Source organism: Triturus cristatus, chromosome 5_1 (assembly GCF_964204655.1).
Source record: "Triturus cristatus chromosome 5_1, aTriCri1.1, whole genome shotgun sequence".
Lineage (NCBI taxonomy): Eukaryota > Metazoa > Chordata > Amphibia > Caudata > Salamandridae > Triturus > Triturus cristatus.
In genome coordinates, this window is record NC_140587.1 from 98,574,061 (window position 1) to 98,587,990 (window position 13,930).

The 13,930-nt window shown below is 49.5% G+C and overlaps 1 protein-coding gene across 2 annotated transcripts in view; it reads right to left on the minus strand.

The window, feature by feature from the left end:
• Nucleotides 1–13,930, minus strand: part of MROH1 (maestro heat like repeat family member 1) — a 2,508,022-nt gene that overhangs the window by 1,040,690 nt on the left and 1,453,402 nt on the right. For both annotated transcript variants that reach the window (XM_085604508.1, XM_085604507.1), the window contains one exon: nucleotides 8,656–8,735. In XM_085604508.1, the coding sequence (XP_085460634.1) occupies nucleotides 8,656–8,735 (80 nt within the window). The remainder of the gene's footprint in view (nucleotides 1–8,655; nucleotides 8,736–13,930) is intronic.

Sequence of the window (13,930 nt, forward strand, 5' to 3'; positions counted from 1 at the left end):
AGTCATAACAGGCCGGCAGACGGCCAGAGCAGCTTTCGGTGGCCGGGCGATGGTTCGTGGGGCCACCAATGGACCAGGAGGTGCAGCGCCGACCGCGCCTCTCGGTGTGTTCATGGCGGCGTCTGCCATGTTGCAGCCCCAGGGCCTCGAGGAAGCAAGATCACAACAGGGCACTGAAAGCTCCGAGCAGCAATCCGGACGGGCAAGTGCAGAGTATGCCATCCAAGGGAGCCCTATGAGCAGGTAGGGGACTCTGATGACAGCCGCAGGTATCAGGATTTGAGGTGGATGATGGAGGGGTCCGGAGCACTCTTAGAGTGTGACCGCCAATGTTGACGCCTCAGGCCACGCCCCCCCTAACAAGAGGTTTTAAAGCTTTACAAATGACACACAAACAAAGGCTGCCAGAAACACTTGCAGATAGCAAAGAAAAACAAAGTGCTGAAAAAAAGAACATACAAGCAAAAAAGTGTAAGCTACAAGTATTTGGGGCATGCTCTGTGGGCGGGAACAACACACGGAAAAGAGGAACATTCATAGCGAATCACCACATACAAGCAAGGATTTACAAATGACACTCAGAACAACAATAAAAAAAAGCAATGGATGGACTGTAAGCTCACAGAGTGTACACAACATGTCTTGAAGAGACAGTGCATGCCCTGTCTAGGCGAGACCTAATAAGCAAGCACATTAGGAAAAAAGAGAAAAATGAATGCACTCCTTTTGAGAAAAAGAAAAAAGTAGTTCACTGAGCAGTGGAAGACCTTTGATAGTTCCACCTCTCTGCCTTTCTCCCCTTGTAATATTATACTCCCCTACTGTTTTTACTTCTCCTTATTTATACTGCTACACACTACTGAACTTCCATATGTAGCCTCTTCCTAGAATAATGCCACTTAGATTAATTCTCCACTGGGAGTAAATGTGGTGTATTATGTGGTGTGGTTGCGCAACCTCACTGTCTAATACATTACAAATCCACATTAGGACAGTAGGTTTTGTTTGTTTAACCTTTAGTTTAAGCCTCGGTAGCTGTGGCTCTAAGTAGTCAGGTTTACTCAAAGGAACAAGCGTAAAGCGTTTAAACAGCACCAAAACAACTGAAGAAGAAATATTTTATATACCTAAAAAAAGAGCCACCAGAGGATTACGGAGATATCAAATTTACAAAGTATAGTAAATCAGCACTTTTCACTCAACCACAAAAACAAGTAGTGCCAAATTTGGCACATTGAAACTTTTTCAAGAAAAACTTAAGCAAGTTGTAATACGGTTACATTGTTGTTTAGGTGACCAACTCTAGCAGGGAGCCACTCAGGGGGACCAACCAGGCTCAGAGAAACAGATACCTCAAAAATAAATGCAGTGTTTGATTCAGTTCCAAAGTCAGTGGCTCCTTACCACTGGATTCTATATAGTGGCCCTTATGTAAGGGAGTGAACCTTGACCCTTTTTTAGGCAGTTCTCTCCCTACGCCGCACAGCACCACCTGTGTGCCCGTGCCCTTAGCCCAGCTGCCGCTGCTGACAGAGTTCGAGGCCCTCCTCCACCCGCAGGCTACCACCTGCGCCTCACCCCTGGTGGCCAGTGGTAGGCCAAAGGTTTGCTCTTGCTCGTGCTCTCTGTAATTTGCTTATTTGTATTATTGTCTTATTTTGGTATTCCTCCTTCCCTCTTGTGCCATTACTGTGCCCTTTTTGCCTTCTGTACCCCTCGCCGCTCCTCACTCCTGTTTCCCGCCGTCCCACTTTCCCGCCGCTGCATCCCCTGCGGCCCTGCCCCCCCACTCTCCCATTTGTCCGCTCCCACCTCCCAGCTGCTCCTCCCTCCCACCTCCCCTTCTTATGACGGGCGCTGCGTGGCCACAGCAAGCCCGTCTGCGCCTGGACCGCACCCAGCGCCAGAACCCCTCGTCCCCGCGAACACCGCGACACCCGACGCCGCTAATATTCTAACACCCTCCTCGAACTCAACACTGGACGAGCACACACCTGCTTCCTGGCCGCCCCGAAGCGCACCAAAGGACCCTTCTCATGTCGGAACTGCGGCTTCACCAGCCTCCGAGCCTCTAACCTGCCCACCAGGACAGGACGCAACCACCTCAGATGCATACTACTGAACACCCGCCCCACACGCAAACACGCCGTCGAGCTCTGGGACCTGCTCGACATCCTCCCCGGACGTAGCTTTCCTGTTCCTGACAGAGACCTGGAAGAACGACTCCTCGGCACCAGACATCGCCATAGCCATCCCGGACGGCTACAAGATCACCCGCAGAGACCGCACCAACGGAGTAGGAGGTGGACTCGCCATCATCCACAAGACCACCCTCAAGGTCTCGACCAACTTCGACAACACCCTCAGCACCGCTGAACACCTGCACTTCCAGATCCACACTGATCCCAACACCACCCTCAGAGGAATGCTGATCTACAGACTTCCCCCCCCCTGCCCCCCCCCCCGGACCCCGGCCTCAGTTCAGTGACTCCATCGCCGACTTCGTCAGCACGCACGCCCTTGCCTCTGCGGACTACATCCTCTTCGGAGACATGAACTTCCACCTCGAGAACAACAACGACACCAACTCCACCACCCTGCTTGACAACCTCACCAACCTCAGACTCAGACAACTCGTCACTGCGCCCTCCCACTCTGCTGGCACACGCTTGACCACATCTTCTCCGCAAGCCCCCACGTCTCCTTCAGCCACACCACCGCACCCCACTGTACCGACCATCGCTGCATCCAATTCACCTTCCAGAAACCCACCACGCACCACCGCACCCAACAGGTCCCCCGCCGCAGCTGGAGCAAAATCACCAAAGACCAGCTAAACACCGCCCCTGCCCGACGCCCACCTGCCGAGCCCACCGACCCTGCCGCCAGCAACCTCAGGCGTTGGATCGACGACTGCACCAACACTCTCGCCCGCTCAAGAAACCCTCCAACAGACACACCACCAAGAATGCCAGCTGGTTCTCCGCAGAACTCCAGACCTCCAAACAAATCTGCCGAAAACTAGAGAAGAAATGGCACCACGAACAGAAACCGGAGAACCAAGAAGCCCACAAGAACCCCATGCGCCAACACCATCACCTCATCAGTGCCGCCAAAAGGACCTCCTTCAAGGACCGCCTCGACAACAACGCACACAACAGCAAAGAGCTCTTCAACATCGTGAAGGAACTCTCTAACCCCAGCTCCAACACCAACGACATCCCACCATCGCAAGATCTGTGCAACTCCCTTGCCACCTTCTTCCACCGCAAGTTAGCCAAAATCCACCACAGCTTCGACAACCTGAACACCCCAACAACAAACACCACCTCAAACTCCATGGCCACCATCCACAGTGACCCCCTGCTCACCTGGACCCACATAGACGACGACACCATCAAGATTATGAACATCATTCACTCCAGCTCCCCGTCAGACCCATGCCCACACCACATCTTCAACAAAGCCAGCGCCACCATCGCACCCATCTCCTTCGAGACCGTGACATTCCTGGAGGGCTGGAAGCACGCCGCGATCAACGCCCTGCTCAAGAAACCCAAGGCGGACCCGAGAGACCTCAAGAACTTCCGGCCCATCTCTCTGCTCCCATTCCCGGCAAAGGTCATCGAGAAAGCCGTCAACAAACAGCTGACCCGCTACCTCGAGGAGAACATCATCCTGGACCCGTCCCAGTCTGGGTTCTGCAGCAACCACAGCACCGAAACCGCCCTCATCGCCGCCACCGACGACATCAGGGCCCTGCTGGACAAAGGCAAAACCGCGGCCCTCATCCTCCTGGACCTATCAGCCGCCTTCGACACTGGTTGCCACCGCACCCTATGCAAACGCCTCCACAACGCAGGGATCCGAGACAAGGCTTTGAAATGGACCACCTCCTTCCTCCTTTCCGGCAGAACCCAGAGCGTCCGCCTCCCCTCTTTCCAGTCCGAGGCCTCCAAGATCATCTGCGGCGTACCCCAAGGATCATCCTTGAGCCCGACATTGTTCAACATCTACATGTCCCCGCTCGCCCACGTCGCCAGACTGTACGACCTCAACATCATCTCCTACGCTGACGACACACAGCTGTTCCTCTCCCTCACCAAAAAACACCTCACCGCCAAAACCAACCTCCACGAAGGAATGAAAGCCGTCGTCGAATGGATGAAGAACAGCTGTCTGAAGCTGAACTCGGACAAGACGGAGGTCCTCATCCTCGGCTCCACCCCCTCAGCCTGGGACGACTCCTGGTGGCCGACCGCCCTGGGAGCAGCACCAACACCCACCGACCGCGCACGGAACCTGGGGTTCATCCTCAACTCAACACTCTCCATGACCAAGCAAGTCAATGCCATCTCATCCTCCTGCTTCAGCACCCTCCGAATGCTCCGGAAGATCTACAGGTGGATCCCAAACCACACACGAAGAACAGTCACCCAGGCCCTCGTCAGCAGCAGGCTGGACTACGGAAATGCCCTCTATGCGGGAGCCCCGGCCAAACTGTTGAAACGACTGCAACGCATACAGAACGCCCCTGCCCGCCTGATCCTTGACATGCCTCGACACAACCACATCACACCCCATCTGAGAGACCTGCATTGGCTGCCCGTCAATAAGAGGATCACCTTCAAACTCCTCACCCACACACACACACAAGGCACTACACAACACCAGACCAGCAAACCTCAACAAACGACTCACCTTCTACACCCCGAACCGCCAGCTCCGCCGCCCTCGCAACCGTCCCCCGCATCCGAAGAGCGACCGCCGGCAGCAGATCGTTCTCCTACCTCGCCGCCAAGACCTGGAACACACTCCCCATCCTCATACGGCAGACCCAAGACCCACTCACCTTCAGGAGACTACCCAAGACCTGGCTATTCGAGCAGTAGCATCACCCCGCCCCTCCCAGCGCCTTGAGACCCTCATGGGTATGAAGTGCGCTTTACAAATTTCATGATTGATTCAAGATGCTGAAAATGGTGTGCCATGGAAGGTAGTCTTCCTCTGGCTACTCCTGGGTCCACGGGCTTGGTGGGGCAATCCTGGGCACAAGTCCTCTGGAGCTTGGCAGAAGTCTAAACGTCACTAGACTACCAGCCGCCTGGTACAGCGGTTCCCTCCTTTTGGTTGTAACTTGACTTCTGGGTGGCCATAGGCACTTTGACAACTCTCCCAGATCCAGCAGACTCAGGGGCAACTTTTGAGCATCGGGTCCCTGGTTCTGCACGGTAATGGGCTACAAACTCCTTCCAACAGGCTTCTTCAGTTGTTGTGGCCCTGTGGCTGCGAACAGGAGGTCAGCCAAATTACCCTTGGAGTCTCTTGCTTGCGCTGGGCTCGGGATTGAACTTCTCCATGAGCAAGACACAGCAGGCACAGTCCCCTTGTTTTGCAAGCCATCATCAGGTGCAATCCACATTGGTGCAGCCTCTCCTGGGCAGGTCATTGGTGCAGCAGGGCAAGTCCTTTTTCGGTCCTCTACTCCAGTCCAACGAGATCGGGGTTCTGGGTGCCAATGGTGCCCTTTATATACCCAGAAAATGTCCTCAGGGTAGGTTGCAGTCACTAGCCAATGGGTTACCAGGTTTCCCTCTTTCCTGATGACTACTTCCTGCAAACTTTAACATCCCTAACCTAAATAGCCAACTAAACAAATCACGGCCTAGAATTGGACAAGGGGTGGAAATAGGCCGACCCATAATTAACACCTGGCTGTGGGAGGCATTAAATATTGTGGTATCAGGAAAAATGCAGTCGCCAATACAGATGCCATCCACCATCCTTGTGGTTTACATAGGCACCGCGAATACAGAAAAAAGCTGGAGAGAGTGCGGAGGACTAGTAGGATGTAGATAGAAACTTGCTTTCAAAAAATATCATAAGATCTGTAAAACAGCCTGTTCATCCTATTATATGGATCAAATTAATGCAGCAAAAAAGTGCCCAAAACCCTTTTTAAAGGTGATGAGCAAACTCTCAGAGGCCAATAAGAACCTCCCAATACAAGAACTGTTGCAATCAAAGTGTGAGATTTGGAGATGCAAATTGTGCAGGCTTGGAAGCAGGGCCCTACCCTGCTGATGTGGCAGAAGATGCAAGTCACAGGACAGATGCTTATGTCCTGGAGTACCACACTCTCCTGGGCCAGACTGGCGTCACTAGGATGACTTAAGCCTGGTCGTTCATGATCTTCCTCAAAAATCAGCACAGGAGAGGCCGTGGTGGGAAGGCATGCAGTCCTGGGCTCCACTCTAAAAGGCGTCTCCAAGAGACACGTGCCTTGGAAACTCCAACGTGCCGAAGTGCTGACATCTCACATTCCTAGCGGCGGCAAAAGGATTGAGCTAGGGTTCTTACCATTGACGGAAGATGCCCTGTGTCACCTCCTGGTGTAACTGACATTCGAGATCTGCTAAGAGTCGATGGCTGAGTTGGTCGGCACTGGCATTTAGAGATCCAGCCAGGTGGTTTTCCACCATGGAAACTGCTCGGCATTCCAGCCACTTGAAGAGGCGCCTAACCTTCTAGAATAGAGCTCAAGATCCTATCTCGCCTTGCTTGGTACTGTACCACATGGCAGAAGTCTGGTCTGTGTGCACCTGCACCAGCCTTCCTCGGATGGTGGGTGGAAGGCCTTCAACACCAAGTGAGTCACCCTTAACTCCAGCAAACTGATGTTGGAAGAGACATATCCCTAACGTACTGTTATAAATGATTTTGGAGAGCTGAAAAATCACCTGAGCAACTGTGGAGAAAAGCTCCAGACATGCGTCAAAAAGCACAGAAAAAAAGGAACTGACATCAGGGCACAAGGTGAGTGCTATGTGGCTCCAGGGATGCCACCATGACTAATTCCAAAGCCCTTATTGGCATTTAAGACTAGGCCAAAAGATAGATTCTGGATCCAGACTAGTGCCTGGGATATTCAGAGGTAAGGAATCTGCAGACAGAAGTATCCATCAGAATGTTCCCTGCAGGATTTGCATGCATGGGCGTCGGCCTGGAGTTAACCAACATGCAAGTTTCTGTCCAGTTTAGTATTTCTTTTGTTCTGGACTCCGCACAACCATGCATGTGTACTAACAGCCGCTGTAATTAGGCGCTGTAAAGTGTTGTGGCCCATTGCTGGGCTCTGCAGTCTAGAAGGAAGCACCAAGAGTGCCTTTCTTAGACAGATAGGACTTATACTTGCTCAGAGCAAAATAATGTACTGATATTGATAACAGCATGACCCATTACTAGTACAACAGACCATTTTTACAATATCTGCAGAGGCCATTGGCCTACGGGGCACGCTGTGTAGATTGTTCAGTACAACTACATTACTTCCCTGTGCACGTGAGTATAGTGGGTGTTTGTCTTAGCATGTTGCCATACCTTCAGGAATAAGTGTGCAAGGAGTAGATGTGCCATGTTAACCTATGGACATGACAAAATCAATTTTGATTTCACAGTGTGGGTACTGTTTCCGAAATGGAGGATGAAGCTTATGTTCTAGATGGGCAATGTGAACTGCAGAACCCCGAATTAGACCTAACCTTTTGGTGGTTAACAAAATCACTGGATGTGGGAATCAGGGGACAGTGATATGTTTGAAATGCAAGTGTGTTCCTTGGGTGTGTCCTTCCCTGTGATTTACTAGAGGCGCTTCATACAAAAGCTAGCCGATTGCAAGTGCAATGGTTGTCCCCCTCCTTTGTGTACCAATCTTTTGGGTAGCCTTGATAGAGAGCTTCGCAGACTCCTTCTCCTCCTTGCTATCACCTAAAGAGTGAAGGAGACTGTGTGTGGTTTGCCTGAAGCCAGTACTCCAAATGAAGGAACTCTGTAGAAATCTTTTATGGGCAGTCTCTCCAAATCAAAAAAAGGATGCCTATAAGGATTGTTTAAAAAGGCTGGAGATTCCACTAACTGTTTCAGGATTTCTCATAATCAAAGGAGTCTGTACCTAACTGGACCTTTATGACCCAGGAGTGGAGACTGACTGCCAGCTAACGCAGTGAAGACAATCGCCCCAGAAGATTGCAATCAGCAGCTAATATCCGATTTGAAAAGGGGACTGTTGAGCTGAGAGGTGGAGATGTCCCTGCAAACATTTCTCCAGGAGGAGAAACCAGGAGAGCTGCTCTTTTTTAAACCAACTGCAGGCACCACCCGTGATGGAGACTGCCCCGAGAAGTGACGTTGCGCTGTGGCAGCGCCAGAGCGCTGGTCAGTACCAACTTTGTCTTGTTTCCTTAATTGACTCTGCAACCTCTGCCATCTTGCATTTGAAACAATTCAGAAAATCGTTTCTTATCTTCATGATTATCAGGGGTTGTCATCATTGGATCAAAACTAAGCTACAGTTATTTAAGTACTGCGCTAAAACTAGCGTTATTAAAATGCCTATATATGAACAAATACACTGCTGCCATACCATCCCTGTGCTGAGATCTCTACCCTAGCATTCAATCAAAGCTTCAAAACTAGGTTTTCTTCCAAGATGCTCAGCATGATCCATAGAAAATTCGTCCGTCTCTGCTTCTGAATACACACTTAGATAACACCCTGGCTCTACTTTCATGATATACAATTCATGGACTGTCAGTAAGAGAAGGTCAGAAAGTGAAATAATGCACAAAAGACATGGTGGTGATCAAGAAAGGATACACAAGATGTGTAGAGCAGACAATTGCCCTCTGACGGAGAGGTGACTTCAAAGACTCCAGAGGCTCAGACTTTATAAACTCCTACAGAAAAAAAAAAAAGAAAAAACACCTGGTTATTCGTCTCTTTTTTTTTCTCTCCATCTCTACAACATTATCTCTCTACTATATCCTGTTGGTTCTCTTGTTTTGCCTTTCTCATGTCCCTTTTCCCTCTCTCCAGTCATCTCTCTTCCTTCCCTCTCAATTTTTCTCTTACTCACTCGTACATATACTTCAAGGATTACCACTTCCCTTAATCCTTATGGTTCAGAGGACAGTTTGGGAGTAAACAGTTTTTGAAAATCAACAGCAAAATCACTATGGTCAAAGGTCTCTGAAGAAACAAAGATGTAAATGTTACTTAACTTCAGACGTTGCTTCTGATGAATGTTCTTATTTTCTGGCAAATTAAAAATGTAACGTAATATTTCCAGGTTAAGCTAGATCGGATATGTTTACTAAGTTGAATTAGAGTGCCAAAAGTGACATCTGCTTGACAAAGGAGCTTTCTCATGACCAGGATGACTGCTTAAGTTCCCCACATCGTACAAGCGAATAAAAAGACAGTAATGACCCCCGTGCATCTCATTCCTAATACCGGTCATGAAATGTGTTTTTAATTAACTGCTTTACTATTCTAAAATGGTAGATTTATAAATAAAAGAAAAAAAATTCTGAACGGAAGGGTGTATCTGATCTGCAGTTGAAGGCTGTTATGCAAATATGAGTTAATTTGATAAAGGACAAGTTACTTACCTTCGGTAACGGCTTGTCTGATGGAGACATGATCTAGCAGCAGATTCCTTACCTTTGAATTTCTCTAGCATCAGACTGGATCAGAAAGATGTTTCTTCAAGCAAAACCCCTGCGCGTCGGTAGGTGGCGTCGGTCGGCTCCGCATGACGTAGCCGGCGCCGTTGTGATGTCCGCGTCATCAATATAGGCACCACCTTAGCAGGCTTGACGTCAGATACTTTCCACGACTTTCCAAACTAGAAACGCAGAGCCATGAAGTGCACTGACATTGGTATGTTCCGACCAATTAGGGCCCTGAAAGGGATCAGCTGTAACTCTAAAAACCTATCAGCAGTGCTGGGAGGATGAGTGGGTCGATAAGGAATCTGCAGCTGGATCATGTCTCTACCAGATAAGCCGTTGCCGAAGACAAGTAATTTGTCCATCTGAGAGAGACACATAGATGCATATTTCTTACCTTTGAATAGATAACCAAGCAATACCATCCCCGGAGGGACTGTGGACAAGTTTAGACCAGAAGTCCTGCAGGACAGAGGCCAAAAAGGCCATCCCTGTGGTCTTGACTGCGCAGACAGTAGAGCTTGGTAAACATGTACAGGGATGCCCACGTTCCTGCCTGACAAATGTCAAGGACTGGAAGTCCACGATGCAATACCGTGATAGCAGTCTCATCTCTGGAAGAATGAGCCCTTAAGCCTTCAGGAGGATGCTTTTTGGCCAGAGCAGAACATATTTTGATGCAGAGGACGACATATCACCAGATAGTCCTATTCTGCACTGCACAACCTGTCTTTGTACCAACGTACCTCAAAAAGAGTTGGTCGTCCACCCGGAACTCTTTAATGCGGTCAAGGTAGAATGGAAATGCTCTTTTTGCGTACAGATGGTGGAGTTGCTCCTCTTCTTTAGCGTGGTGCGAAGGAGCGTAGAAAGTGGACAAGGTGACAGATTGCCCAACATGGAATGGTGTTACCACTTTCGGGAGGAAAGAGGCCCAAGTGCAAAGCACACCAATTTGTCAGGGAATATTGTCAGGTAAGAAGGCTTACATTACATGTCAAAGCCTGCAGTTCGCTCACCCTCCTTGCAGATGCGATTGACACTAAAAAGGCTGTTCTGATGGTAAGCAGCCGGAGGGGGCAGTTGCTCAGAGGTTTGAATGGAGCACTCATCAGGAAGGTGAAAACCAAATTAAGGACCCACTGAGGCATAATGAAAGGGAAATGTGGGAACAGATGTACAATGCCTTTGAGGAATCGATTTACAATAGGTGTTTTAAATAAAGAGGGTTGGTCTGGAGGCCTCAGGAAGGCAGGCAGGCCGAAAGCTACACTTTGAGAGTGCCCAGTGCAGAGCCCTGCTGGGAAAGGGTCAAAATAAAAAGCAAAACTTGAGAAAGGGAAGCAGAAAGAGGATCAATAGACCTTTCTGTACAATATTTTACTAATTGGTTCCACCGGCAGGCATTCACTGTCTTGGTGGAGAGCCGCCTGATGGCCAAAATAATATTACAAACTGCCTCCACTCAAACTCCAGGCGTAGATGCGCAGAGTTGACAGGTTCCGGTAGAGGACTCTCCCCTGCTGCTGCAACAGAAGATCCTCCCGAAGGGGCAGCCTGATGGGAGGATCTATGCTCAATTGGAGAAGCTCGGGATACCAGATTCTCCTTCCCCAGTCCTAACCCACAAGGATGATTTGGGCCCGGTTGCTCGTGATCTCCTTGAGCACTTTGAATTAGAGTGATATGGGCAGAAAGGGGTATACCAGGCCTGAGCTCCACCTGAGATGAAAAGCGTCTCCAACAGAGCGCTGCCTTGGAAACTCATGCATGCAAAACTGCTGACATTGCGTGTTCTCGGTGGAGGGGCCTAGATCTAACCAAGGCTCACCCGACTGTTGAAAGTGACCTTGCACCACCTCCAGATGGAGATGCTATTCATGATCTGTTCTGTGTTACCTTTGAGATAGTTTTCAAAATAGTTTTGTATGCATTGTTTTTTCTTCTCCACCTCTACGTGGTTCTCCCTTGGGTTTTTCTAGTGGTGTTCTTCTGTCTGGAGTTCTCTCAGGACAAGACGTTGTTTTGTCCTCGCAGATTTGTAGTGGAGGCATGCCTCATTCTTGCTCTACTGTACCTGTGTTCGAGATTTCTTCTTGGTGTTTTCATCCCAGATAGTCTCAATTGCTGTTCGTACGCGGAGCTTTGCTCTGCCTGTGGCCATGATCTTCCAGGCTTCAGCTATTTATGGTTCCAATTCCCAGCTTGTTTCTGAGTAATATGTCAAATCATATTGATTAGTGTCTTTAGAAATGTTTTTTCATTGCCATGGGTTCTACCTACCCATGCTTCCCCATCTCTGTCATTACGGTTATTATGGTGGGTTCTTCCACGTTGCTTTAGGTGAGGCATATTGTCCTTTTCACCCGATTTCCTCACTCCACTGGACTTTTCTGTCTTTCAGAAGACCAGAAGGTTATATATACTTTTTTTGGTAAGGTCAGTTCTCAGACCCACCTCCAGTGGTGGTGTTGATATGGTATCTAATTCTAAGGTAAGGTATCTGTCGTTAAATATCTGTATCAGATGAACAAGTTACTTACTGTTGGTAACGCCTTATCTGGTAGAGACAAATCTATCTTTTGTCACACTGTTTCATATCCAGTTTTTTATTGTGGCTCAGCGTTTTGGTGCAGTAATTAGTCATGAAAGAAACGGACGTCAGCGCGCCAGGGAATGGCTTATTTGGACTCCGATGTCACAGCCAGTGGACGACGTCGCTAAGGAGTCGCACAACCCCTTCAACCGATATGCATAGGTTCTCCTGGGAAAAAATGTCTGGATCCAGCCAGATGTCTGGGGAGAATTCTAGGGGAAAGAATCTGTGGCTAGATGTCTATCAGATGGCTGAGTTCATCTGTTCTGACATTCAGAGAACCTGCCAGGTGTTGAACCACCAGGGATATTCTTTCTGTTCCAGAAATGTTCAGAGACGCAGGACCTATTGACAAAGAGTCAAGACCCCACCCTGCCCAGTTTCTTGCAGTACCACATGGCGGTGGTGCGGTCTGTGAACACTTGAACCAGCTTTCCCTTGACTGGGAAAAAGAAAGGCTTTCAATACCAAACGAATCCCGCAGCGCTCCAGCAAGTTGATATGGAGTCAGGATTCCACCGGACACCAGAGTCCTCTTAGCTCCACCTCTCCTACATGGCCATCCATCCACAGAGTGACGCATCGGTCACTACAGTGTGACCTGGTTGGGTAATGGAGAGGGGTCTGTAAGAGGCTAGCTCAGTATATAGTGTCTACCTACGGTGAGGCACTGTGCACTGAGTCTAGGCAACCCTTAGTGATAGTGTTTAGGTCCATGATAGCCAAGGCTCTTAAGGGGTACCCATGGAGAGCAGCTATGGCTTATTCAGGAGGGTGTAAAGTGGGTGCATTTACCATATAATCAATTTTGAGCTTACACATAAGGGAGACTGACAACAGGTGAGTATAGAAATACTTTGTATTTATTAGCACACACTAGACACTAACTTGGTAAATCTCCTATCCAGTGATATTAAATACACACAAGAAATACTTCAGAAATAGGTAAGTAGCATAGGAATATATATGGACCTGTCACGGTCTTACCTCCCCTAGGGACCCTCACAGACAACAGAGCTGAGGGAGGCATCTCACCCAACGAGTCCCCTTCTCTTTTCCCAGCCTGAAGCGAATACCGCAGCGTCCCGCAGGAGACAGTTAATGAGAGCTGCCCTTTAACCGGAGCAGAGGTTTGGGAGTCCCGCAACTTCAGGATGACGTATACTGCAGCTGGCAATTCGAGGGAGCCCGGGAAACCAACAAGAGGAAAGCCGGAAGGGAAAGAAGCGGTTGACAAGGCAAGGAACCGGAGGAACCGAAGGACGAAAGCCTGCTGTTGATTAACCCCTCGAACGTGGTACCGACCAGGGAGCCAGGAGGACTCCGAGGCAGTGCTACACCCAGTCACGCTTCCGGAGGAGCGTGGCTACACAAGGCACGGGACATCACGGGGTGGGTGGGAAGGAAGTCTGTTCCGTAAGCCGCTCCCATCACCCCACATGGGTCTCGTGTCCTCTTCACCTTACACTCACTAGCTGTGTGATCGTGCACTGGTGGTCCCTCACTCCTTTTCCCTTCACTCCTAACATTTCAAAGAAACCTTACAGTCTCCATATCTCTTCTCTCCTCATAACAAACCGCAGAGCCAATGAGAGGCGACGACCCCGGGGAAACGAGGACATGATAGGAGAGACCGACTGCGCTGGCCCCAAGAAGACGGGATAAGAAGTATTACCCGGACTTGACTGCTGAACATCCGCACACTTGAAGGGTAAAGAAGGATAAGAGGCATTATCCTGTCGTATCAGACTTGCGGACTACACTAAAAGAGCATATAGAAAAATAAAACACACTCCACATCATCCTGTGTCCGTCGCTCCTTGCC